At 43.2% G+C, this 27,691-nt stretch overlaps 2 protein-coding genes and 1 non-coding gene across 10 annotated transcripts in view; all 3 read left to right on the top strand.

Moving 5' to 3' along the window:
- Positions 1 to 1,620: 1,620 nt before the first annotated feature.
- ZBTB6 (zinc finger and BTB domain containing 6) lies at positions 1,621 to 7,214 on the top strand. The gene is made up of 3 exons (XM_077305761.1): positions 1,621 to 1,758; positions 3,563 to 3,644; positions 3,858 to 7,214. Exons 1-3 carry the CDS (start codon positions 1,751 to 1,753, stop codon positions 5,145 to 5,147), a joined length of 1,380 nt encoding a protein of 459 aa, XP_077161876.1. The 5' UTR covers positions 1,621 to 1,750; the 3' UTR covers positions 5,148 to 7,214.
- A 1,334-nt stretch (positions 7,215 to 8,548) lies between these two features.
- The window catches only part of RC3H2 (ring finger and CCCH-type domains 2), a 37,573-nt gene continuing 18,430 nt past the window's right edge, over positions 8,549 to 27,691 (top strand). For 2 of the 8 annotated variants that reach the window (XM_077306555.1, XM_077306554.1), the window contains exons 1-10: positions 8,549 to 8,691; positions 9,726 to 9,835; positions 16,633 to 16,928; positions 19,497 to 19,614; positions 21,095 to 21,328; positions 22,415 to 22,590; positions 22,994 to 23,194; positions 23,495 to 23,627; positions 24,891 to 25,009; positions 27,056 to 27,168. In XM_077306555.1, the coding sequence (XP_077162670.1) occupies positions 16,698 to 16,928; positions 19,497 to 19,614; positions 21,095 to 21,328; positions 22,415 to 22,590; positions 22,994 to 23,194; positions 23,495 to 23,627; positions 24,891 to 25,009; positions 27,056 to 27,168 (1,325 nt within the window). In that variant the 5' untranslated portion in view covers positions 8,549 to 8,691; positions 9,726 to 9,835; positions 16,633 to 16,697. Of the gene's footprint in view, positions 8,692 to 8,730; positions 8,902 to 9,725; positions 9,836 to 16,632; positions 16,929 to 19,496; positions 19,615 to 21,094; positions 21,329 to 22,414; positions 22,591 to 22,993; positions 23,195 to 23,494; positions 23,628 to 24,890; positions 25,010 to 27,055; positions 27,169 to 27,368; positions 27,465 to 27,691 lie in introns of those variants that run through there. The other 6 variants (XM_077306557.1, XM_077306550.1, XM_077306552.1 and 3 more) reach the window with 6 other exon arrangements.
- On the top strand, positions 23,235 to 23,344 carry LOC143822263 (small nucleolar RNA SNORD90). Its single transcript, XR_013226117.1, has one exon. It is a non-coding gene; the product is annotated as a small nucleolar RNA SNORD90 (small nucleolar RNA).

Consider the following 27,691-nt stretch of genomic DNA (forward strand, 5'->3'; position numbering starts at 1 on the left):
TATGGCAATAAGAAATATCTATTAACTATGATGGCTATTTTTACACACACATACATCTTCCTGATGTTACAGGCATCTGAGGAATGTGCAAGAAGATGTTGGCACAGCTCAGGATGGTTCAGAATATGACCAAAGGTTAAAGCCTAAATAAAAACAAGGGAGCAGTTAGGAAACTGACTAGTCAGAAAAGCCTTGAGCCTCAGATGTTGTGTGGGAAGGGGTTGTTTTGGTGAGGAGGAAAAGGCGCACTGCAGATGTGTCAATGCACTCTTATTTTAAGATCTATCATTACAGTCTGCAGCTAGGTGTACTCCTTTCTTCATTGACAGATAGCCTTCAATAAGGAAAGCTCTGTTGGATCAGAACAAGGTAGGTTATCCAGTCCAGTGTCCTGTTTCCTTCAGGAGCCAGCTTTCAAGAAACTCTTGAGTGGGGTTTTGAAGCAAAGCCCCATGCCTCTGTCCCCCAGCTAGTGTTCAGGGATATACTACTTCTGAACATGGAGCTCCTATTTAGATATTATGGCTAATAGTCACTGATGGATATGACAGCCATACATATGTTTAATCTTCCTTTTAAACCACCTAAGCCACCCATCATTACACACTGTGGCCATGAGTTCCGTAAGTTAATTATATTCTACCTGAAAGCCTGCATTTCTTGTCCTGAATATACTGCCCATGCTCACTTTGACAGCACATACACTAAATAGGATACTGCCCATCATCTTTCTTTGTACTCCATTACTGAATATGCTGGGGGGGGGAGGGGAGACAGTTCTGCCTATCAGTTTTCTCCACACCATGCAGAATGCTATCAACATCTAACATCCACCCATGGATCCAACAGTCTTTTTTTTTTTAGCATTCCCGTTGTAGGGCAATCTGATTCTTGCTTTGAGCTTAGGCACATATATAAGCCAGCAGAGGGAACAGCTGTGTCCTGAACGTGTTTAATAGGGTTGCCAACCTCCAAGTAGCGCCTATTACAATTGATCACAAGACCACCAAAATCCGTTCCTGTGGAGAAAATGGCGGCTTTGGAGTGTGAAATCTCTGGCATTATACTACTTTAGATCCCTGCCCTCCCCAGGCTGCACCCCCCCCCCAAATCTCCAGATACTTCCCCACCTGGAGACAGCAACCCTCGTGTTTATTCAGAAGCGAGACCCATTTCTGTCCATCAGCCTTACTTTCCAGCGTATACCGAAGAATTGTAGCCTGCAAGACTTGAGTGCAACTCAATGCAGAGCTCTGGCTTTGCATTTCCGACTGCTGCAAGGAAGAAGCATTTCTTCCCACCTCCTTTCACAAGGCTTGAAGCTCCGGCTCCAGCCGTCTCATCTCTTTTATGTACATTTGGGGGACGGCGAATTAACAATGTAGAGAGTTTTGTTATCCTCCGCCGTTTCCCCATTGGCTGCAAAAGCAGCCAATAAAGACTGGGCTGCAGGAATTTTGGGAGCCTGTTCATGTTTTTCCGGGTTAAGAAGAGGGGGGGGGGGGCTGATTGGAAGAGCTCCGGAAGTTTGTCGCAGGGTTAAACAGCTGTTCCTGTGACTGGCGAGAAGTACGGCTGGGTCTCGCAATCTGCAGCAACAGGTGAGCAATGTGGGGAAGGAAACGGAGGCGGGATAGTTTTGCACTTTCTAATCCTTGGCAGGCAGGTAGGGTTCGAGTCAATTGGATTCTCCATCCTCAAGAGCATCCTCAAGATCGGTTGGCAGCGTCCATCCTTTGAGCGTGGCGATATGCAAAGGTGGTCTTCACATTTTTTAATGACGGGATAGAAAGAGAAAATTTGGGCCAGTGCACCCCTTTCTCCTGACCAAAGCTACGAAATGGAGAGGCCGCACTGAAAGGACACTTCTCCCCAGGCGTGTAAAAGCTCTTTGCAAAGTGAATGCTGAATTTCCCCTCTGTGAATGTTCGGGGTTAAGGTCCAACTGGCTTTATAAGTCGTCTATGCTAGGGGTAGTCAGCCTGTGGTCCTCCAGATGTTCATGGAGTACAATTCCCATGAGCCCCTGCCAGCATTCGCTGGCAGGGGCTCATGGGAATTGTGCTCCATGAACATCTGGAGGACCACAGGTTGACTACCCCTGGTCTAGGCAAAAGACAGGTATTTTTGTTGTTATTTTTCAATGTTGTAATTCACAGCTGTGGAGGTTATTCTTATGGTAAGCAAGGAGGGCCCAGAGACTCAGGGCTGCTGCTGCTGGACAGCATGTAAGCAGGGGGGGGGGGCACCACTGAGTCTTTGAAGTTACCAAAATGTCCTACTCTTTGCTCCTCTCTGCCTGATGAGTTTCAAGGTGGAGGGGGTTTGTGGGCTTGTGGGAAGAAGCTCTCCCAAGAAGAAGGGGGTCAGATTGGGGAAGGGGGACAGCCCCCTTGGGAACTCTGAAGAAGACAGACACATGCTTGTAGTCTTGAAGACAGGTGACTAGCCAGATAGAGCAAGAAGGACAAATTGAAATGAACATGGCCCAAACAGCAAGTCACTAAAAATGTCTCTCTCATTAACATCATAGAGATATATTTTAGACCTGCAGAAAGTGGATTGTATATAAATTTACTTGAGCTCTTAGGTTCAGATGCTGTAGTAGTTTGTTGTTTAACTGTTGTAACCCAGGTATTGTTTATACACTTACAAATACATTTTTATTTCATCTGAAATTAGAGTTGGTCTTTGAAACAGCAGATGAACTCTCAACTTGCCTCATACTTATCAACATTCAAGCTATAGACAAAGAAGTGCCAGCTTGGTGTAGTGGTTAGGAGTGTGGATTTCTAACCTGGTGAACCGGGTTTGATTCCCCGCTCCCACACATGCAGCCAGCTTTGGTGACTTTGGGCTTGCCACAGCACTGATAAAGCTGTTCTGACCAAGCAGTAAAATCAGGGCTCTCTCAGCCTTACCTACCTCACAGGGTGTCTGTTGTGGAAAGAGGAAGAGAGGGTAATTGTAAGCTGCTTTGCGACTTCTTCGGATAAAGAAAAGCGGCATATAAGAACCAAAAGCGGCATATAAGAACTTCTTCATCTGTGACAAAATATCTCGGGTGTAAGATTCTAAGCATTCCCTGTATCCAGTTAGGATATTGAATAGAAGATATTTTGCATTTGGAACAGACAATGAAACTGCAAACTATCAGAATGCAATGCTTCCAATTCCCTGATGACGGTGGTAAAATATTATTCAGTCAAGGGACTGAATAAACTAGAGCAGTTAACTTCTCCTTGCAGTCTAGCAGCTTGAGAAACTGTTCCAGCTAAATACATCTCATGTTGCCCTTAGTAAAAACAAAAAACAAAAAAATAGTGGCCTATGGGGTCCATTATACTACAGAGACTTGTTTTGCATAATTTCTTTTGTGATGTGTATTTTTTTTGTTTGACTTGTCTTGGTATGAACCACTTCACCCATTGAAAATCCCTTCTAATTATTACTAAATTTATTCTAATATTAACATCAAGCTGCCTAAGACTGTTCCATCAATGAAGGTGCCTTTTGTTCTTTTGTATACTGTTTTTAAAACTTGATCATAACTCCTTCATAGTTCAACATGCTGGCCACTCACAGATTGTCCTCTGCCCAGTGATGAGAGAGAAGACTACAGCCTTCTATCTTTTTTCCCCTTGGTAAGGATGTGGTGCTAGACAAATCAGTTTTAAATTTTAAATCTGTATATTTTAAAATGTTATAACCTGACCTGAGCCTCCAGGCAAGGGCAGATTAGAACTGCAATAATAAGTAATCTAAATAATGTGTGAAGTGTCCTTCACCCTGTCTTGTAGGATGCCTGAGGTTCTCGGCATGCTTCACTTCACTCTTGTGTGTTTCTTCTCAGCAAGATAGTGACTATGGCTGCCGATTCAGATGTGCTCCATTTCCAGTTTGAGCAGCAAGGGGATGCTGTGCTGCAGAAGATGAACCTGTTGCGACAACAAAACCTCTTTTGTGATGTGTCGATCTACATCAATGACACAGAGTTTCAGGGCCACAAGGTAATTTTTGCTGCTTGTTCCACCTTCATGAGGGACCAGTTTCTGCTCAGCCAGTCTCAGCAAGTGCGCATCACCATCTTGCAGAGTGCGGAGGTGGGCAGAAAGTTGCTGCTGTCATGCTACACTGGTGCTCTGGAGGTGAAAAAGAAGGAACTTTTGAAATATCTCACAGCTGCAAGTTACTTGCAGATGGTGCATATTGTGGAGAAATGCACTGAGGCACTATCTCGGTATTTGGAAATTGATGCCTCTGTGGAGGGCAGTAGCAGGAGCCCTGAGAAATGCCACTCTTCTGACATGGAGCTGGGAGGCAAAGATGCCAGTCTGGATAAAGACTGTGAAATCATTGAGATTTCAGAAGACAGTTGTGCAAATTTGGAAGATAACATAAAGCAGGAAAAAGGGGATGTTCAGCCACCCTTGCAAAATTTAGTATCAGAAAGGAAGGATGTAAAAAGCCCTGAGATATCAACTGTTGAGATAGGATATAAAGATGATGAAATCTGCATTTTCCAAATGGATTCTATCAATACACCCGGTGTAGAAAATGAACAATATTCACAACCATCTACCTCCTCAAAAACAAATTTATATTTTCCTGAAACACAGCACTCTTTAATCAACTCAACTGTTGAGAGCAGAATTTCCGAAGTTGCTGGGGGTCAGTTCCCTGGCTTCAGGGGCGAGAACCCAGAAGGAGTTGTGAGCGCTGTGGGTAGTTTCCAAAATCCAGAGGACTCCGGCTATTCATGGCGTCACCAGTGTCCAAAATGCCCCCGGGGGTTCCTCCACCTTGAGAACTATCTCCGCCATTTGAAGATGCATAAACTGTTCTTGTGTTTGCAATGTGGGAAAACCTTCACACAAAAGAAGAACCTGAACCGGCATATTAGAGGGCACATGGGGATCCGCCCATTCCAGTGCATGGTATGCCTGAAGACATTTACTGCTAAAAGCACTCTCCAGGACCACTTGAACATTCATAGTGGAGACAGACCTTACAAGTGCCACTGCTGTGACATGGACTTCAAGCACAAATCTGCCCTCAAGAAGCACTTGACATCTGTGCATGGGAGGGGCAATGTGGACAAAGCAGCCTTTGACTCTATTACTGAAGTCAGAATAGACTATGATTAATGCACTTGTAGGTAAGGCACTTTGTATAATACTGAGATCAGCTTCCCATAGAGGCCTCAGTTCAGCAAGCTGGCCAGGAAGCTGCATTCCAGCATTTCCATGGGTGTTAATTTCAGGCTTGCATATAGGCATGAGCCTGGTAAACTGAATTAAGGATCTCCTTCAAACTGGGAAGATGAATGAAATGTATTTGATTCCCTTTTAGATCACACATTTTTATTTAGAGAGTAAGGAAACACTGTATGTGCAAGCAGGTAAGGGTCATAATTATTTTGTGAACTCATACTTTGGCTTTGCATTAGGTGTTTCACAAATAATAATATAATTATTTTTACTATTCATTTGTAAGGCTACTCAGGCTTCGGTCCTTAAGAGGGATGACTTTGCACAACTGGGCCTTCTGTATAGGCAAATTTCAATTCATTCCTACTCAGAAAAAATACAGTTGGGCCATTCTGAGCTTCCACTTTCTACTGCCCCAACAAATATTGATGAGATAGCAAACTGCAGGACAGCATGAAAAGCTGTACACCACTTTACTACCTCCAGTCTTAAAGCAGCTTACAATCACCTTCCCTTCCTCTCCCCAGTACAGACTCCTGTGAGATAGATGAGGTTGAGAGAACTCTGACTTGCCCAAGGTCACCCAGCTGGCTGTGTATAGAGAAGTGGGGGATCAAACCTTGTTTAATTAGAGGCCACTGTTCTTAACCACTACACCAAGATGGCAGCACCTTAATGCTCTCTCTTTCTCTAAAAACAAAAATAACTGCATGTTTATCTTCTTTCTGAAATTTCCAGCTTACTTGAGGAATACTGGGAACATTTCAGAAAAGTAGACGACCTGCAACTTTGTTTCCATTTGTTCACTTATTTACAGAGTCCAGTTGACTTTACTAGGTTTTTAAAGTTTTACAGTGTATTCATGTAAATGTAACTACATTCTGTAAGCTGATTAGGTCCCAACTTGTTTTCCTTTTCTTATTTGTGGAGTGGTGTCAAAACCTCCGGTGGAAGGGTCCTCTGAGATATGGGATTCTGGTATCAAGGCAGCCCAGATGCTTCTGCTGCTCTGACTTCTTTACTAGCAGATTCTCACAGCTCTTTTAATCTGACCTTGTGTGTTCCAGGAAAAGAAGAGAGTAAAAAGAAAATACACGTCACTAGTTTGTACTTTCTACTCCACTCAGTTGGGCATAATAGCATGACTAGAAATCACTTCAAGTGATTTGGGAAGACATTATACTTTGGCTTCGTCTACACTGTGTGATCCAGTCTACTCTGTGGGTCCCAAGCAAAAAGATGTAGCTGAAAATCCAAGCAATGGCTATGTCCATTAGCCTGCTCTCAGGCTGTCAATGCAATATCAAACTAGTTTGGTTTCCATTTTGATAGATATGTTATAATCACATTATTTATCCAAGGCTTATTTTAAGGGACTCAAGTCCATATAGATGTTTCTCCATTCTTCCACTTTATCCTCACACTAACCCTGAGAGATAGGCTAAGCAATTGTCCAAGGACATTCAGTGACCTTCATGGCCAAATGGCGATTTTATCCTGAGTTATCCCTGTTCTCCCCGCTCACCACTTCTCCTGTTGCTGCAGAAAACAACTATGTTTTAAAAATTTCTTTGCCTTCCACGTTGTTCCATTCCACCACATTCACTGGCAAATACACACATATATATCTCAATATAAAAATGTTCTGTAGTGACTTAATAGGCTTGTTCTATCTTATAATCTATTGGTCTTGGCTTTTGTAAATTTTGATGTAAATCTTTTGGTGTTTAAATTATTGGAGCCTTGGGCCACAGAAGACTGTGTACTTGTACGGGATTCTACAATCTGGAATGTAAACCCTCCTATATCTCCAGTTCTTTGTAAAAGCGTTTGTGAGTGTTTATGCTGAGAGCTATATTAGTTTCATGAGGGGTCCATTAGCTAATTCATCTCAAAATGCTGTTTTGTAATTACAGCAAAGACAGTGCTGATATATTGTTGTTGGGCTTGTATACATGTTTCTTCCACTTGGTTGTGCTGAAAATAAAGTTTGCCCACACTGGCTGATACGATTATTTATTTGATTTATAGACCACCCACTCCAGTCAAGCTCAGGGTGGCACACGTCAGATGTCAACACAAAATTCTGATTTAAAAGAGTAAGACAATAACATAAAACAATATCCTAGGCTCTCCGTTAGAACTCATTTTTGGGACTTGCTTTTATCTCGGTCTCTCTGTGGTGGGGAAATGGGTCAGGGGACTAATTTTATTTCCTTGTCCTTAACTTCAAGCATACGCCTGCTGGAATAGTGCCATTTAGCAGCCCCTGTGGAACTTTGATCTGCATGGCCGATACCAAAAGACTTACAGACATACCTGTCTTCTGGTCATTACCTCAAGTCTCAGCAGAGGTGATGTTGTGAGGCCACAAGAAAAAAAGTATTTTACATGTGTCAAATAACAGGTGGTGCTTTACTGGAATATGCAGACGTCAAACTGAGTTAAAGATGGCTTCTTTTTTTTAGCAGTTATGATGCATCACACTATATGGACGCTTTATTAAAACGCTAACTATAAGGAATAGAAGAGCCTCTTGTGGCGCAGAGTGGTAAGGCAGCCGTCTGAAAGCTTTGCCCATGAGGCTGGGAGTTCGATCCCAGCAGCCGGCTCAAGGTTGACTCAGCCTTCCATCCTTCCGAGGTCGGTAAAATGAGTACCCAGCTTGCTGGGGGGTAAACGGTAATGACTGGGGAAGGCACTGGCAAACCACCCCGTATTGAGTCTGCCATGAAACCGCTGGAGGGCGTCACCCCAAGGGTCAGACATGACTCGGTGCTTGCACAGGGGATACCTTTACCTTTATAAGGAATAGATCCGGGAAATAAAAGGCGGGCAGATGGAGGGGGGGGGGCAGCCGGTCGGTTACAGATGTTAACTAATATCACCGGTTGTAACCTGCAAAATGAAAGGCAGGATAACGGAGGAAATTAAATGCAAAGGAAGAGCGCAACAGAACCTGTAAATTCGAATCCTCAGCTTGCAGAATGGGGCGGTATATAAATCTAAATAAATAAATAAATAAATTAGGGGAAGCGTGGGAATTTTTTTAACTTAAATGTGCAAACGTTAACAAAGGTCAATAAACACCTGAGCCGCTTTGTCTGCCCCGCCCCCTTTTAGACGTTCCTAAGGGCTCGACGGATGTAACACCCCGAGTGAAACTCTATGGTCAACTCCCTGTCCCTTCTAGCTCGCAGTCTCTATGGCGCCCACCCGCTCGGATCCGTCGCCGCTTTTTCGTTCCGTCTCGCTTCTAGAGACACCCACCCCGCCCCGAACGCCTCCACGTGACCAATGAACCCAGTGGGCGTGGCTTCGCCGAGACGAGTCTCGCGAGAAGTGGGCGGGGCCGCGAGAGGTGGGCGGGGCTCCCGGCTGTCACCGCGATGAGGAGACGCCGCCGCCGTCGCCGCCGACGCTGGGCCGCTCCGGGGTGCGCCCCTCAGGGGGTGTGAGGAGAGCCTGGGCCCAACCGCAGGTACGGGAGGTGGGCGGCGGCTGCGGCAGCCCCCCGCAACTGTTGAGGGGCGGCGTCCGGCCCAGACCCCGCCCTCTCCCGCCCAGACTTCCGCGGTGGGGGAGGCTCTTTGGTCTCTCCTTTCTAGGCCTCCGTGAGACGCCCCCCCCCCCGGCAAAAAGGTCCTGCTTTGTGGGGCAGCCCTCTTCTCCACCCACACCCTCGCCCCAGGTATCTGCCGTGTGAGAATGGGAGTGACCTCGTCCAGTCTCCATCCTTCGGGCCTCAATGTGTCGCCCCCCTCCCCTCGCGCTCATACACACACACACGGTGTTCATTTGCACGGCAGCCCCTGCCCCGGCCGCAGGAAACAGGGCTCCACGTCTTCCTTTCTTAAGAAGAAGATGATGGACGCATCTCTCGCCCCCCTCCCCAGTTGTGGATGGGGGTGGGCAGTTCAAGGCTGACTACTTCACCCTCATCTGGTTGCTCTCAGGGGTGTAGGGCTGATCGAGACATTCTGGAGGGGGCTGCTTGGCTTGTAATCACTCTTCCCTGGGGAGGGTTTGGAGGCATTGTCAGGTCTCTGAGGGAGCGGATGGATTTATGTCATGGTGACAGGAGACCAGGAAGGTGTTGGGGGCCCCTTCCTACTGCAGTCAGTTGTTTGTCTTAGGGTGATGATTTTTCTCAAAAGTGGAAGCCCCAAAAGAGATGGGAGGTGGTATGCAAATGTGAACATAGGCAACCTTTTCCCCCATCCCCCTTTCTTTTGTCTTCTGTTCTCTCATATATTTCCCGCCCACTCTTATTCCCTTTCCATCTTTCATGAGATATACAGGGGGGGAAAGAGGGAATGGATGTGGGAAATACCCGTTTCACTGATTTAGCATCATGCAAGGCCATCTAATGTTTAAAATGCTGGAAGTCAGCTTTAAAATGTTACCCAGAACTCTTCAGGCTGCAGTATTCAGAACACTGCTAAGGCATGTGAAGTTACACACCCAGACAGTTAACTTGTCTATGCAATGTATGTATTTCTATTAATATCATAGAACAAGAAGCAACATATTTAGGAAGACTACCCATTTGTCATGGCTCTTCCTCAGACATGAAGTCATTTGAACCTGGAAAATATTGATATAAGAAATAGCATACAAAACAGGTAGATACCACTGATAACGGTTACACATGCATGTGTTTTGCTGCATGTATAATGTGTGCCTGGAAAATATATTTGGTTCCTGTTTCTGTACAGCTATCTATAGATACGGCGCTAAACGCATCTTGCTGCTCTGGCAAATGACAATCTATGTGTTACTCACTATTTCCTAGATAGAGTAATTTTCCAGGTAGGAATGCTGTTATGTTTGAAGCAGCCTCTTAATGATGGGCAGAAGATAAGCTGATCTCTCCTCCTTATGCTAACCTGTTAAATATTTTAGTTATACCTGTCTTCAGAAGGATGCGAATATCACTGCCCTTTTGGACTTATTAAAAGGGAGGTATGTTACCAGTGTTCTGTAGTGCATACAGAGGCTGATGCATCAGATACAACGCTGGCTAATTTGATCTCACCTTTGCAGTTATTTTTCTTTGTAATTCTACACATTTTCTGTCATTACACCTTTCTCTTAGTGAGGATGTTAATGTATTCACAATGTAGCCCCTGTCTTCAATTTTTGTTTCACTCCTACGAAAACTTGGGAAAAGCTCTTTCAAATGTTAATATCTTGCGGAAAAATGGATGCAAAAATGGTGATTAAAATGACTTTGAAGCTTAGTAAGAAATTTGAATGGCTCTGATTGTCTTCCTCAAAATGATTGCTTGGTGATAGAAAGAATGTTTGCCAGTAAACTCAGCAAATGTTGACTTTTTCATATTTTGGAAGAAGAATTCTACATTATTCAACATCTTGTACATTGCACCTTCAGAGGTTTACCCAATAATCTTTCAGTGGTGTGGCTGAGCCAGATAGGGCACATTGCAAGCTGGTGTTCATGTGACAGCAACAACCATGTTGAAGTGATGGAACGGGTGCGCTAATAAAATGTATAGCCTTACGTAGATACTTATTTTAAAGCATAAATGAGCCTTGGTTGTGGCAGACATCATGCAATATGCAGAAATAAGTGAGTCTGTTCTATCTAGAGGAGGTTTATTTAGGCTTCAAGTCATCATATCTAAATGATGCAGAGGGCTATTATTGTGACTGCTGCTCCTTCCTTGACTTTGCCTATGACTCAGGCCTCCTTATATCAGATATGGAAGCAAACTGGTGTGTAAAGAAGCAAGGCCCCTCTGTAAGTAATCCCATGTTTGAACTTACATTAGTGTGAATAGGGAACTGATTTGGGTAGTTGGAACTCTTCTATCTGTTAACAGGATAGGTAATTCATATTCAAGTTTGAAAAAATGGGAGATAACAGTTAAAATCTCACCGTTTGTAATGGTGTTCCAGATTATTGGAATGAACAAATTCATTTTTGTCAGTCTATAAAAATATGTTTATTTTAAATGAAATTTAAGTCCAGTGTCACACCAAGTAACATAATTCATTTAAATAAAATCAGAGGATCTGTGTGTAATTTAATTTAACCATGTACTATAATTTGTAATTTTCCCCAAACTGAAGACATTCACTTAAAACCCAATTAGGTCATGTAAAAATTATAAATTATTGTTCCCAGTGTCCTTTGCTGGTTGTCCTGAGCAGCTTGAAATCTGCATCAGAGCATGGGGCATCTATTTGGTGGTCATGGCTAATGGTCATTGGTATTCTTTATTAGAAAGAACTCTCAGAAGTCCATCAGTGGCTATTGAAAGTTTGGCAGAGCTGAAAGGCACTTGCCTTGGGTTCCCACTGTTCAATTGCAAAGGTATATAGGATGTGTTCAGGGGTAGTCAACCTGTGGTCCTCCAGATGTTCATGGACTACAATTCCCACGAGCCCCTGCCATGAGCCCCTGCAAATGATGGCAGAGACTCATGGGAATTGTAGTCCATGAACATCTGGAGGACCACAGGTTGACTACTCCTGCATGTAGTCAGTTCAGTCCAAGCAGTGAAGAGGCACAGCAGTCCTAGCTATCTTTAGAACAACTTTAGAACACAACTTTAGAACAAGACTCAGAAGTCCTGGGATGCCTTCTCTACTACCATTCACCTGGCACAGCTTTAAAAAAAGTAGATGAAAGCTTTATCTCCCCTTCCCCAGCTTTTGATTGATTGTGCACCTCCTTTGGATACCATTTTAATTCTCCTTTCAATACCTAAAAAAACCCCTAAAAGCCCTCTTTTAGTGCTAGTTCAACTCCCCGGTTCGGCTGTGGTTGCTGCTGTCTTTAAAAGAATACAACTAGCATTGGCTATTCTGAAGTGGACTGCCTCTGTTCCTGGAGCACTACTGCCCCATTGAAATCAGAACTTACTCCAAGAAGTGGTTCTGTGGAGATGGTCTTTAAAGAGCATTAAAAGGCTGTGGACTAGAGCTACTTGGGCATGCAGAATTTGTTCTATTCTTTGGGTACCTACTTAAGTCATTACAGCTGAATTCATTACATTAATTTTTCCTAGTAACTCACTGTTCTGCTGTCAAAATTTAAGGCTCTGAAAGGGCATTGCTAAAAATGGAACAAATTCTGTTTGTGAAAGAGTTTTTCAGAGCTATTATGGTCTGTAGGTCTTCATGTGTCCTTTGGTGCCACAGTCCCAAACACTACAGGTTTTGACTACCATGGAACTGCCATAGACAACTAGCAGCTAAGTCAGGGATTCCCAGCTAGGGGTCCATGAATTCCTGGGGTTCCGTAGGAGCTCCTGAGAAGGTTTACAGCTTTTCCTCTCCTGCCTTAATGGACTCAACCACAAGCGAGGGAACTGGCCCCTTCCACTGCTCCCCCTTCCTGAACATGAATAAGTTCTCTTGTGGTTTCTATGGCTGGGAGTCTGCACTCTTATTCCTGGCTTAAACCTTCCCCTGTCTCTTCCCCTCTCAGTCCTCCAGGAGCGTGCTCATTAACACAAGTGGTGATGTCACTTTCTTTTACATGTTACTTGTAGGGGGCATGGCAGGGAGGTGTGGCCTTTGACATTACTTCCAGGGCTCCTCAAAGCTTGAAAAATTATTTCAAGGACTTCTTCACATTCATAAAGTTGAAAAAGGTTGAGCTAAATAAACATTATTTGAGGCACTTCTTTATTTAGTCAGTTGGTGATGAGCTGTGTGGTCCTTTCAGTTTTATGTTCTTGATTTGTGTGTTCAAATGTTTACATTGGCCACCTTGTAACACTGGATTTTTGATAGGTGGTTGATAGCATTGCATTGAAGGAAGCAAAACCAATGAACAATCGCAATGGTGGGTGTATTGTCCTGGTCATCAAGTAGTAAAATGTTTCACCAGAAGAAGTCCTATGTTTCAGAAACACTGAAGCAGCACACCAATTCAGCTTTGAACAAATCAGAAAGAATAAATCCTTCCAAATGTTAGAAATTCTGCATAGAGATAGGAACACTTTGTATCAAGTATATCCAGTTGCTTTGAAGGCATTAGGTAGCCAAGGTTCCAAACAGAATTTTAAAACAGATGGTTGTAATTAAAATATATTCAAGGAGAGAGAGATAGAAGCAAGTGCTTAAATCAGAAGCATTTTAGTGTATTTTAATATTTTGCTGCTAATTAAATTGTTGAGCAGCCAAAACCCAACTGAACTATGAACCTAGAAGTTGTTAGACTTCAGGTGAAGTCAAGGACTGCTCCAGTTTCAGAGCCCCTTTGAATCTTCAAAGGGAATGGTGGTTGCCTGTTCAAGTGTTGTTTCATGGCTCCAGATCCAGCCAACATGGAATACTGAGCTGATTTTGGCAAAAGTAGCAAAAACAGGGGGTCTTCCCAGAGCACTTTCTGTTTGTTGTTGAGTAGGAGGAGTGCCGATAAAGAAAATCATTAGTCAAAAGAAACCACCCAAAGCCAAGACCTCTTTGGCTGCTGTTCTGCGTTTCAGCTGTGGATGTGGCTATTCCTTTCTGGAGCATTGCTGGGCAACTGGTAGTTGTGTAGTAGTGGCAATGCAGAATGGGAATGCTGAGTTTCCAGGTGTTGATTCTGGGGTTTATTGGTATTTTATTTTTTTGCTTTTAAGCAGCTACGCTAAAGGCTCTCAGTATTGGTTGCTGATTTCATTAAAATACTGAAATTTTGCAACATTCACAGATCAAGCAAATAGACTGAATCCTATGAATCGATTCTGCTGACAATGGCACTTTGCTAGCTATGCTGTATAATTAGAAGAACTTGATTTGAAATTAGGAGAGAGAGATGTTTTAGGCTGCAGTTTGTTTTTAGTTCCCTAAAACTGAGACATTAAGAAGGAACAGATGATTAGGTGGGCTCACAGGAGCCTCAGCAGCACTTCTCCTTAATGCTGTGTCTATATTTTAGCTGCTTAACCGAAGCTCCATTGTTTCAATCACATAAGGCTACTTTTAACACTACGTCTCTGTAGGAGAGCACCCAGAAATAGCCACTAAGAAATGGCTGAGTCTATGCAAGAGAGTCTTTAAAAATCTCCCAGGGTTTCCGTTGAAGCAAACAGATCCGTGAAAGATTTTGATGCAAATGTCTCTGGTCATTTCTGAACTGCTTTCCCCTTACAGATTTGAGAAACACAGAAATAGAAATGCAGTGATGTCAATAGCTCCAGGACTTGGATGCATTTGAAAAGAGCTATAGATCTAAGTTGTGTTCCTTACATCTGCCTTCAGAGAGCGGGTTATATACAGAGAGGTTATATGCCTACAGAGAGAGGGTTTGCATGGGGGGGCAGATTCTCTGGATTATCATTCAGCTATACAGCTTTCATATATATTACTTGCATGTCCAGTAGGCCACTAGTAATTCAGGTACAGGTCTCTTTGGGTGAAGTTGAATGTGAAAGATATTGATGATTGTATTGACTATTTGTCTTAATAATGCTTTTGGTATCGTGGTGTAGTGTTCTGAAGCTATGCTGTTTTCTGCTGGAAATCATGGGACTAGCATGTACAAAAGCCATGGGGGATGGAAGAGAATTGTGTGAGACTGAGTGAAAAAGCTGCCTCAGATTGGGAAAATAAATTTTTAAATTCCCAAATGACCTCTTTAGCTTCAGCCAGGTTGAGCAGGCCGATGCATGAAATTATTTCCCCCTGTATTTTATGTAATGATAACTCATATATATTCTATAAGATGTATCTTTTTCTACATCCTTAATCATGCTTAATCAAGTAGAACAGATATGCAAATCAGTTGTTCAGTCAAATGTGAAGTATTGTTAATTGCCCAGCCTAGTCAAATTTTCGATGAAATCAAGAATGTCTCTGTTTAAGAGGCAACTCCCTCCTTTTATTCCATTTGTTGTTTGTAGTTCCAGGTGGGTAGCCATGTTGGTCTGAAGCAGCAGAACAAAGTTTGAGTTCACTGGCACCTACAAGACCAAAGGTGCCACTGGACTCAAACTTTGTCTTGTTATTTGTAATTAAAATCAGCCTTGAAAACCTGACTGTAATAGTTGCTGCTACTTTGCTGTATTTGTGTTCCCATTTCACCTTTAGTGTTCCACTGTTCAGTAAATTGCTCAGAATTACAGAAACCTCAACCATTCGTTGCATTTTTAAAAATTAATTGATTTTTTCTCCCATAACAGTGAATTTTATTTTTATAATTTGTGTAAGTTTCAAAGCTGTTGATAACTGAAATATCTTTCTGCTTGTTCTGTTGTAGTCAGTATTGTTTAATACTTGTATGGTCAGTTGATTAAGTCTTTTTGACTAGGACATCCTACCTGTAGGTGAAGTTTATTCTTATGGTTGGGCTTCAGATAATAATAATAAATATTAAATCTTGCTAGTTTAATACATACCAGAATTACAGTTGTTTTTGATGACAGGGATTAACATATTTGAATTAATATTGCATTCTTTCAGCAGTCAGCTTTCTTTTTATATACAACATCCACCTTTTTGAACATCCCGACATCTTGAATATTTTCTTGCAAAATGAAGACCATATGGTCTTAGTGGGATTTCAGTATGAGAGAGAGCAGTTTCAGGGGTGGCCCTAGAGTTGTGCCCCAGCAACATTGCAAGGGGGCATACTGGCTGGATATCATGCTGCTTTATTGATGTTCATTGTTTGGATTGAATCCAACCAGTTGTTCAGCAGGTGAAAAAGAAAGCCTCAAAAGGCTGTCACAGGGACCATGGAACCAGCATATATATAAGCCATATGGGTCAGGACTGTAGCATGGAGAATTGTCAAGAATCAATGGAAAGTAGTCTGGATCCAATCTGGACCTGGCTGCAGCCTGGGATTCGGCAAGGTGGTCACAGGGCTGACCTGACTGCTCAGGTTCTGCTTCCCCAGTCCCCCTGGAGCCAACACAACAGACCCCAAGCCTGACTCCTGCCCTTTCTGTCCAGCTTAGGTCAGCTAAGCAGCTGATCCTCAGGGAAGCTTCTCTCTGCAGTAGGATTAGCTGTTTGGGGGCTGATTTGGTCAAATCAGTTAAAGTTTTTTGAATTGGCCAAACTCAAATTAATATACCATATCAGTGATTTGTTTGATTTGATTTTCACCAAATCAAGAAGACTCAAATCTGAAAATTATTGAATCTTTTCCTAGTGCACATCCATGGTGTTGAGTCACTGGAGGGGGGAAAAACCTAGTGCTTTGCATACTACATTCATGGCCTGAGGCAAGCTAGTTCTGTTTCTGTGTTCATGTGTTTTTGCATCTGAAGACTTGTTTAAAATGTGTTCAAGCTGTTTTAACCCACTTGCTTCTGAGAGATATTTTCATCCCTTTTTCTAGGATAGAATCCTAGACTTCATGGGTTGTAGGTTTTAAACTGGTCTTCCCAGTAGCAAGGTGTGTAAATCTTCCATCCTTTCCCTGCATTAATACATTTTGTTTGCTTCACAGCTGCCAAACACTAGATGGTGAAATAATGGTGTGCTAGCTGTTGGAGCGAGCTCCCGGTTTCCACGATGCCTGTGCAGGCAGCACAGTGGACAGAATTTCTGTCCTGTCCAATCTGCTACAATGAGTTTGATGAGAACGTGCACAAGCCAATCAGCTTAGGCTGCTCACACACAGTCTGCAAGACCTGCCTGAACAAGCTGCACCGCAAGGCCTGCCCTTTTGACCAGACAGCCATCAACACTGACATCGACGTGCTTCCCGTAAACTTTGCACTTCTCCAGTTAGTTGGAGCCCAGGTAGGTAATCCCAGATCTCTTTGCTCTCCATTTAGCCAACAATACATGCAATTTATTTGACTTACCAAATTCATGCTCCACCTTTCTGTCCTCGTAAGGGCCACCCTATGGGTCTGTATTCTGATCCCCAGATGGGTAATTAACTTGCAAAAAAAGAAACAATGGGATATTGGTGCTTGGGGGTGTATGTGTGGCTGTTCCTTCTCACATACAGTATCTTTGATCAGAAATTATCTTCCTGAGATACTTTTTAAGCCCAAGAAAGAGCAAAACAAATATCGGCATTGTGGCAATCCTTTTTGTCTCCCGTGGCTTGAAGCAGAGGCAGTTTATTTTATTCACTTTTATTTATTTATATTATTTATTCACAAAATTTATATCCTATCTTTCAGTCCAGTCAGTTGTTGCTTTTAAAGGTGGCACTGCACTTATACTTTCACCTGCTCATGGAAGACAGAAAGAACAGGAAACCAAGATGGGGCAGGGAGAGTTGCATATCACCTTGGAAAACACAGCAGCCCTGATCTTATTTAGAACACAGAACTGTTATTTGCAGTTCAGTTATATATCTGGGAATTCATATGTAAACCCCTAGCCTCACAAGTAGCTTGGCTGTAAGAAGGAGAAAATTCTCATACAGTCTACTCTGGAATGAAAAAAGCATGTTTATTTTATTTATTTATATTTCTATACTGCCCTCCCCAGAGGCTCGAACATGTTGAATGTTCGAATGCACTATCTGTAAGTGAGGAGATGAATGTCTTGGACCACAAACCCTTGTATATTGTCCAGTTGGAATGAATTTGTAAATCTACCTTCTTGCACAATGATCAATCAGCTCTGAACAGAAACTGAGTGCAGAATGACCTTTCTGTTTTTATTATTATTATTTAATTTTTAGACCGCCCTTCTCCAAATAGGTCTCAGGGCGGTTTACAACATAAATAGTTAAAACACAATAAAATCACTTGTGTACACTGAATTCATAACAGTGTGAAACGTGACTGCCACATACCTAAGTTGATGATAGCGGACACATGGGGACGATGGGCCAGAAAAGGCCCTGGAGGGCTGGAAGCTGCCAGTGGTGCTTGTTTCCCATTGTACAGCAGTGGGAGGGGTTAGGCCAGCACCTGCATTTCTGCTGTATCTTTGGGGCCCTAACATGATCGGCTACAAGGCCATGTGGTAGATTATTGGTCCAGTCTGGATATCCCCTTTAAAAAGAGGCCGTGCGGCAGATCCCTTCACCTGGCCCCACAGCAGCTGGAATCCTCCTTCAGACTTTGCATTGTACCATCTGGAACTCTAGGACTGTGCCTTGTGTGGAATATTGGAACAATTACTAGGCAAGTTGTTAATTGCTGGCCTTTATCATGGCGCCGCCATGCAGTAAAGATGCTCAGGGAAAAGGGAGGAAAATCTGCTGGCAAGGTCCCAAAGCAGGACTACCACCATTTTGCAGGAGCTCATCAGCATGGGGTGTGAGGCACCACACAGCGTGCTCAAGAGGCAGCTTCCTCTCCTGGGTCCTTTTCTTTTTAGTCCTGATGGGGCATCTGTGGCCAATGAGCCTTTGATGGCAGGATTCCAGATGACTTTGTCCCCTCCACTTCTGCTGTTAGTTCACAGCCACCTTCTATGGCAGCTTCTTCTCAGCAGTTGTTTCTGGACCTCCTTATTCAGGGTCATTTGCCAGAGGTTGTGGGCTCATATTTGCCAGCCTAGGTGTATCAGCTTGAGGTTGGGGCTGCCTGCACCAACCTTTGCTCAATGGGGGTAGGGAATGGCTGCCCAGCACACATTTCCAGGTGCCAGGACGGGGTTCTGTTAGGGGCCCCAATCTGTGTTTGCAAGCATTAGGCCTGGCAGATTGCATGTGTGCATTTCTGTGTGCCTTCAGGTCTGACTGCTTGAATTTGGGGCTTCCTTGTGGTCTGATGGCCACAAAATGGCTGGATCTGCCCATGCTGCACCAATGCTCATTTGCATAACAATAAAGCAGAATCCAATTTCTTGCTAAAGAATAGATATCTTGGTGTTGTGTCCTTATTAGAACTGTTTCAGCTTGGCCATGGTCGCCTTTTGATCTACCACACTAGTTTTTGGCCTGAATTTGGTTATAGTTCATCTTGTTTTATTAGTTTTTCTGTGACCTCTCGGGTTTGGACGGTACTCAAGCTAAGCTGTTGCTTTCTCAAAGTACAAAAGATCTTCAACTTTATTTCCTTCTTAAATGGAGAACTTCCAGGGCATGCTCTGTTATAGTTCTCTCCCTGTCTGCTGCTTCATGACGCAAATTAGCTGGTTTCTCTATCCATGAGAGCTGGAAATGGGCTGGCTACAGAGAAATAAATCTTACTGGCACAGCAGGTTTTCTGATGTGATTCGTATGATTTTATATATTTTGGGTTGTTTAATTCATGTATCTTCATGATGTCATCACCACTCCCCTACCAGTAGCCAAGGAACAAAGTCTTTGTTAACCTGTGCCTGTTGTCCCACTTAAAGGCAGAAGTTGTTGCCTGCCAGTGACTGCTCTCTCCTTCCTTCTTGCACCTTTGACAGGTACCAGATCACCAGACTGTCAAGCTAAGTAATCTAGGAGAGAACAAGCACTACGAAGTAGCAAAGAAATGTGTGGAAGACCTGGCACTTTATTTAAAGCCACTGAGTGGAGGCAAGGGTGAGTGCTTACTGATGAGAGTCTCCACATGGGCAAGTGAAAGGTAGCAAGTCAAGTGTTGGGTTTGTCCTGTTAAAATCAAGGCTTCGGGATTTAAATCACTGCTGGGACTGTATCTGCTGGCCAAGTGGGTGGCTTGTGCCAGTCCCAAAAAATAACAGCAGTGACAACCCAGACCACTTGCAACTGAGACAGAGGTTATAACAGTCTGAAAGCCTCACAAACTATGAAGAAAAATATGATATGACTCTTTTTATTTTAATAGTATAAATATTCTTTGTAAATTAACAAAAATGCAATAGGGAGAACTGACTTTGCATCAGGAAGCAAGCAATGTGGAGAGCATTATGGAGTCCTGGAGGGGAAAGTTTGAGTTTGTGGGTATCTATGTAGGAAAAATCTTACAAATTGCTTATTCCTCCCCTATTGTAATTCCTTCAGGCTGTAAGCTTGTTCCTGTTAACGGTCAGCTTCATAGTTGAATGCCAGTAGAAGGACTTTGACGCAGAACCTCTCATAGAGGAAAGAGGACTTTTTGCAATAATTTATAAAAATTTTTATAATCTCTACTTTTTTCTTTACATTATTCAGCAGCATAATAAAATGTACACTGTACTAAATAAGATGTAAAAAATACGGCTTTTGGCATTTGGATTTGTATACCACAGTGTATAAAATATGACATTGAATTATTTGTTTTAAAGAAACCCTTTACTTGTTAAGGGTTAAGGATGTTCATTACCCTAAGAATTTTGAGTATAGTTGACTGATAAGGGGTGGGGGGATGCAGGAGCCTGTTTATAATATACTTGAGGAGGAGGAGGTCTGGGTCGGAGATAAATTTTCCAGTTATTATGCTTTTTCAGGGACTCTCAGCCTACCACTTTTTCTAATAGCAGGCTTGGGACAGCAGGTGGAGAGAAACTGACATTGCCTGAGCTCCTAACAGTTTAAAATAATCTAGAATATGAGGTGAAAAAAGGGTTGTGAGATTTTCTTGTGAGACTTGCATCCCTTGACCCTAGTTTTCTCTTTCCCTTTGAGAACTCACCTACATAGTAGGTGTGTGTGTATGCAAAGATATTTCCTTCCCTTCACTATACCCCTCAGGTTTATACTTAGTCCACTAGTTTCCTGTTAACCTCTTCTCTATCCTCAGCAGTCAGTGCTCAGAGTCTACAGTGATTTTAATATTTCATTAAGCTGCTGAAATCTGGGGTTAAGGAAGTGGAAATCTGTGTGTTGATGTTGGGAATTTCTTAGTTGTCTATCCCCCCCACACACACACACACATGCAGACAGGTAGTTCTTTTCAGCCCCCCCCCCCCCCAATCTTATAAGAAGTGATTTGCCAGCTTCCTCTTCCTCGTATGTATATATTTCATATCTCCTGAGTAGGGAAACAGCAAAGTCCTTGTGCTGACTGCACATTCAAACACCTCGTGCCTAACCTATATCTCTCCCCCTTCCCACTTCAAAGGTGTTGCCAGTTTGAATCAGAGTGCACTGAGCCGTCCAATGCAAAGGAAGCTGGTGACATTGGTGAACTGTCAGCTGGTGGAAGAGGAAGGTCGGGTGAGAGCGATGCGGGCAGCCCGCTCCCTTGGTGAGAGAACCGTGACAGAGCTGATCTTACAGCATCAGAACCCTCAGCAGCTGTCTGCCAACCTCTGGGCTGCTGTCAGGGCACGAGGATGCCAGTTTCTAGGGCCAGGTAAGCCCTTATATAAAGAAAAGTGGGGTGGATGGTGGTTCTTGTTTTTGTGTTTGGATGGATCAGAAAGCTGGAAAGTCTTCTAAATGAAGTTCAAAACATTCAGAGATCTGTGTGTATTATCTGTATAATACTGCTGGCTGGTAGGATGCTTGTGAGGACAGATATTGGATCAAAATTCCCATCTCAGCCTGCCAGCAAATTCAGCCATTGCTCTCTCTACCTTGCTTCTCTCCATCTTTCTTTTTAGGCAGATGAGAAACAGAGAGAATGACCACTCCCCTGCTGTACTTCCTTGTCTGTATCTCCTTTCACCCAAACACCCAAGTATAGTAATAGAAGGAAGGGGGAGAAAGATATGGTGACTGACAGGCCAAGTTGAACCCCATGGACATGAGCAGGCATTCTGTGATTGATTTCACAACAAATGTACAAAGACAAATTGTATTGTCCCTGTTCCCTGCAGTTTCTCCTGAAGCAAATTCTAGGGTTCCTACTTAAAAAAAAAAAAAGCCTAAGAGAGCTTCAACCTTTCAGAAAAGGCAAAGTGAGGGAAGGTCTCCTTGTAGGGGCCATAAGCCCGTACAATATTTTCCCATTACCTGAATGGAATGACTTCTTCATGTTCCTTTGAGATGTGTCAACACCAAGTGGCACTATAAAGGAGTGTGAGAAAGTGACACTTTGCTCCCTCCAGCAGAGCTGTAGTGTGTATGTGTATGTGTGTGTGTGTGGGCGGGGGGGAGATGTTGCGATGGAGGGATGATGTGTTCTGATACCTGCAGCCCACCTTATGGGGGAGACTAATTTTCAACATCTTTGTGGTCTGTGTGTCTTTTCTGTGATCTTACATTTAAATGAGTCTTTGATTGCATCGCTATTTGAGCAGCATGGCTCCTTTTCCTCCCTGCGTATTGCAGTGGGTGGCTTCTGTTCACTTTGTAAAGAACTGGTTAGGTTTCCATTCCTCATTGTTTGCAAAGGCATAATTAGTGTTTGATTCAGCATGGGTCCCTGCAACCTCTTAGCCTGGGGCTTGCTGTTCTTGACCTTTTGAGACTATAACTTCAGCTTGTGGGCTTGTAGCTATGCAGGAGGAAGCCTTGAAACTGGTGCTGCTGGCCTTAGAAGATGGCTCTGCTCTCTCCCGAAAAGTGCTGGTGCTTTTTGTCGTCCAGAGGCTGGAGCCACGATTCCCCCAGGCATCGAAAACTAGCATTGGTCATGTTGTGCAGCTGCTGTATCGAGCTTCATGCTTCAAGGTAAAAGGTTGAATCAGTTGATATTTTTTTGCTTGATTTGCTTTTGAAAAGCAAGTTTTTCTTCTCTGTTGGCAGTTCACAGTTGAGATTTTAGGGAAACATTAGCTATGACATTAGAGTTGTTTAATTTTAGCAAGAACCTGTGGAACTTGTTTTGCAGTTTGTACATTTTGCTTCTACTTTTTATTGTTGTTGTCCCCAAAGAAGTATGAGGGGGGGAATCAAATTCAATTATATTCCCCTTGCTTAGTTGGTAAGAACACATTAAAAATCCATCTGAGTAGCAAAGATCAAATGGGGGCTCTTCTTGAACCATAAAGACAATTTTAAATATCAGGTTGCCATATTTGGTGTGTTCAGCTTTGGTTTGGCACATTTAGGCACATTTGTCTTTTTTGTGTAGGTCACCAAAAGGGATGAAGATTCTTCCCTGATGCAGCTAAAAGAGGAATTTCGCAGTTATGAAGCGTTGCGGCGAGAACATGATGCTCAGATTGTCCACATCGCCATGGAAGCAGGACTTCGGATCTCACCAGAGCAGTGGTCATCCCTCCTTTATGGTGACTTGGCCCACAAATCCCACATGCAGTCCATCATTGACAAGGTGAGCCCCAGTTTTTTAAAGGACTGCATTTTCTTGCCTCCAGCATGACATGTCTGGTGATGAAGCTGCATAGGGCAGATTATGAGCTGAGAGGCTCAGCCTCTCATCACTGATCCTCTGTTTATGCAATCTGAAGACATTTTTAAGCCATCTTTTATCATTCGTATATAAACTTTGTGTTAAGCAAAAAACATACACACTTCATCTTAAAATATCAATTTTAGAGAAGATGGTCTTTCATGAGCAGCTGTAGACTTTTCTTCATATAATGCAAATCACTAGCACATGTCTTGCCTTTAGCTTCAGTCCCCAGAATCCTTTGCAAAAAGTGTGCAAGAGTTGACAATCGTTTTGCAACGTACTGGTGATCCTGCAAATTTAAACCGGCTTCGACCCCACTTGGAGCTATTGGCCAACATAGATCCTAATCCAGGTATGTGAGTGAAGGATGTGCATACACGCACCTTCATGTTTCATTTATCTAATGAAAGGAAAAGGGTGTTATTGGCTTCTGTCCTGTGAAATTTCTCTCCCAGGCTTTGTTTCACCTTCGCCAAAATATGCCATTGTTGCTGGGAATGGCTTGCATGATATTTCCTGTCCATTAGTGGCTTGCAGGAAGAATTTTGTAATGTGTGATCTGTAAGAGTGACACGCAAATAAGTCAAGCTGTATTTTTTCTTCATCCCATAGGCTAAACCTAACCTCCACTCATCTATACCATGCAGTCAACAAAGTCTATTATTCAGATTCTGATTTTATTTTCCCTCTCCCCACATGCTTCAAGCAGGCTGTCACTTTTATTGCTTAAACAATTTAAAGATAATTTGTTGTCTTTAAAAATGTTTAAAATCCATGCTTTGATCACATCCAAGTTAGAGGGCATTACAGTAATCTGAGCCTGCCTTTGAAAATGGTTTAGAAACCTCACTTGGTTCCAAATGCAGCAGCTAGGTTGCTGTTGGATTGGTTACAGACATTATAGTACCCCTGTGCTGAATGAGCTGTACTAGTTACCCATCTGTTCCCAGGCACAATTCAGAGTGCTTGTTCTTACCTTCCAGGCCTTAAAACAGCTTGGGGCAGATTCTGAAGGACTGTCTCTTTCCATACTATCCAGCTCTGAGTTAAGATGGGTTTCAAGTCCAGCTCTCTGTGTCCCACCTTCAGAGGTGGAGCATTTTCTGTGGTGTGCTTGGCTTTAGAATGCACCCCCTCGTGAGGCTCACCTGCCACATGCTTTATTTTGTTTTAGATTAGATGCCAGGCCAAAATATATCATTTTACCAGCGCCTTTAATTAGGCTTTTTATCTTATTAGCTTTTTAGTGGTTTGCTTCTTTTCTATGGAAAGGTTTATGCTGCTTGTTTTTAGTATCCTGACATGGTTTTAATTGTAAGAAACCTCAAGCAGGACTCCGAAGAGGTAGAGGTACCCTAAATATATAAATATGCTGTCAGAATAGCAAGGTGAATTCAAAATCCCAACCAACATATAACAAGGCTGCAAACACACACATATAACCTCAACAAAAGATAAATAATACTATCGAAGTTATGAATATCTTGTATATGTCTGCACTGCACTGTACATTGTCCCAAAAATTCTGTTCAGCTGAATGCCGTATTTGTTTTGAATATTGAAATCCATGGATTATTGATTCATGTTTTCTTCTTCCCTTTTCCTGGTCTTCCAGATGCAGCATCTCCAACGTGGGAACAGCTGGAAAATGCCATGGTGGCTGTGAAGACAGTAGTCCACGGCCTAGTGGACTTTATTCAGAACTACAGTCGGAAAGGCCATGAAACACCACAGGTGATTACATCAATGTTCAGCACAGATTGTCCCTAACAGTCTGTGGAGTTTTCATCAAAGTCAACCTTGTGCTATCATGTTAGTAGATGATGTAAGAAACACTGAATCCTTAGAAGGCATATGCAAGTGGCATACCATCACTTCCTCCGAGAAACTGGATGGGAAGTGAATTTCATGGAATAAGGAACAAAGTTTGAGTCCAGTGGCACTTTTTAAGACCAACAAAGATTTATTCAAGATATATAAGCTTTTGTGTGCATGCACACTTCTTCAGATACTGTCAGAAGATCTAAAGAAGTGTGTATGCACTTGAAACCATACATATCTTGAATAAAACTTTGTTGGTCTTAAAAGGTGCCTCTGGATTCAAACTTTATTCTGCTGCTTCAGGCCAACACAGCTACCCACTGAATAATGTAAAAGGGAAAGAGAGGACCAATGCCTACAGTGTATGTTTGCTTTAACTAAGGGCTTTTCCGCACATTGGGCATCATCGCATGAAGCCTGCTGTATGGCAAGGCGCAAGAAATAATGGTGACTCACCGGCACTCTACACCTCTCAAGCTGTCTTGAATGTTTCTGGGCACTTTTTACACATCTTGCACACCTCACTCGCTGCTGGAAACATGAGAAAAGAGAGCAAAAGGTGCTTTAGTCTTGTTTTGCTTTGGCCTGCCTACCACAGTCACCAACCAATCCCCTCCCGGCATGGCTGATTGATACATGAACTTCCTGCAAACACTGAATTTTTAAAAATAAACTCCTATCTGAATGTTCATAGAGGCACAGAGAATCACAACCTAGGTGCATGTCCGCCTGTTCATTGCTCCAAGGGGTTCTCCATTTTTAAAAAGAACTTCCCGTCCTGGAAAGAGGGGAGAAGGAGGTGGGTGCGAGGGCAGAACATTGGAGGTGGATGTAGCACTTCTTTGCTTCCATACACTTAATTTGCTGGTGGGCTGCTGGTTGTCCGCCAGGGGATAGCACTTTTTAGGTTGGTGAATCCGCTTTTGGGGATTCACCAACTCGCGTTTTAAAATGTTGGATATAGCGAGCAGGTTGCTGTACAGATGTGGGAGGTTGGTGATGTCATGCAGAATGACCTGAATATAGCATCTTCAGATGGTAAGCATGACGCTAAATTTATGATATGCAAAAAAGCCCTAACTCTCCCCTATAGCCTTGAGGTTTTGGAGGAAATCCTTTCTCTTCCCTGGCAGCCAGGTCCAGAATCAGTGGTATTTTGGAGAATAAACGTTTGTAAAAAAGAATTAGATACCTTATGAAGTAGGATATATCTGTAATCATTAGCTAGAATAACTAAATGGAAATCTGCCCGGGCATATAAAAGGTAAAGGTATCCCCTGTGCAAGCACTGGGTCATGTCTGACCCTTGGGGTGACGCCCTCTAGCATTTTCATGGCAGACTCAATACGGGGTGGTTTGCCAGTGCCTTCCCCAGTCATTGCCGTTTACCCCCCAGCAAGCTGGGTACTCAGTTTACCGACCTCGGAAGGATGGAAGGCTGAGTCAACCTTGAGCCAGCTGCTGGGATTGAACTCCCAGCCTCATGGGCACTCTGTGCCACAAGAGGCTCTTGCCAGGGCATATAGTTGTGGATAAATGAGGATGGTAATCTACTTCATGCCACAAATGGGTGTCCAGTATAATCCGACTGCCATTAGAAATACAATGGCTGCCTTTGGAAAACCTAATGATGTCCTAGCGATGAACATCACTCTCATCCAATGGGGCAGTTTTGATGTTCCGTACCTCCTCTGGTTGCCCCTTGTGCAGTTGACCCACAGGTGCCCATCCCCAGCAGATTTAGGAGTCGCAGGTAGGCAACAGCTCTTCTAGATGATTTCTCCCTTTTCATTTCATCCTCTCTGCACCATTTTTGGTTCCTGCGTCCACATCTACAGGTTCAGCAAAAAAGTGCTTCCGTCTGTTTAAATAAGCAAAATCAGTAACAAGACAGGTAGATGTCTTCTAGGCTGCATGGTAAACAACAATATCTTTTTCTCTTCCTCCCTATCTTGCAAGCCCCAACCAAATAGCAAATACAAAACCAGCATGTGCCGGGATCTGCGACAACAAGGTGGATGTCCACGTGGGACGAACTGCACATTTGCTCACTCTCAGGAAGAGCTGGAGAAGTAAGTAGCGAGAGGAAAGCTGCTTTTCTTTCTCATTTCCTGACCCTCACGGGGTTCCCTTTACAAACCAGTGACCCTCATTGAAAGCAGAATTGTTTTTAATTCTACCTATAAATATTGCATTGAGCTGCTTGCATGTTGTATGGCAGCTGGGTAGAGGAGCACTGCCTAGGTTGTGGTGACAGCAAACTTTCCTTTAGGGTGGCAGCTTTTTCAATGAGAGCTGAAGGCTGTTTGAAAGAGCGGCCGGTGCTTGTGAGACATACGCTTGTCCCACGTCTTCCTCTGATCAACAGGTTTGGCAAGCTGTTTATTGTTTCCAAAACCCATTTGACCCAAGGTGGTAATGGAGGAAAAAAAATGTGGATGCTACACAGGTGGGAAGTGAAGTCACTCACTTTCAGCTTCTAAAAAAAGTTGCCTAATTCTAGTCTTCAAATGGTAGCACCTCCAAAATTCAAAAACTCTAAGGCAGACTGAAGTAGGAGCTTTGCAGCCTTTTTCAAAGGATGGAAATCACCAC

The sequence above is a fragment of the Paroedura picta genome, chromosome 12 (genome assembly GCF_049243985.1).
Source record: "Paroedura picta isolate Pp20150507F chromosome 12, Ppicta_v3.0, whole genome shotgun sequence".
Lineage (NCBI taxonomy): Eukaryota > Metazoa > Chordata > Lepidosauria > Squamata > Gekkonidae > Paroedura > Paroedura picta.

Bases quoted from the DNA above. Each gene is read 5' to 3' on its own strand.
- ZBTB6 (XM_077305761.1), top strand. The intron at 3,645-3,857 runs GTAAGGATGTGG...CTTCTCAGCAAG, and splicing joins TTCTATCTTTTTTCCCCTTG to ATAGTGACTATGGCTGCCGA.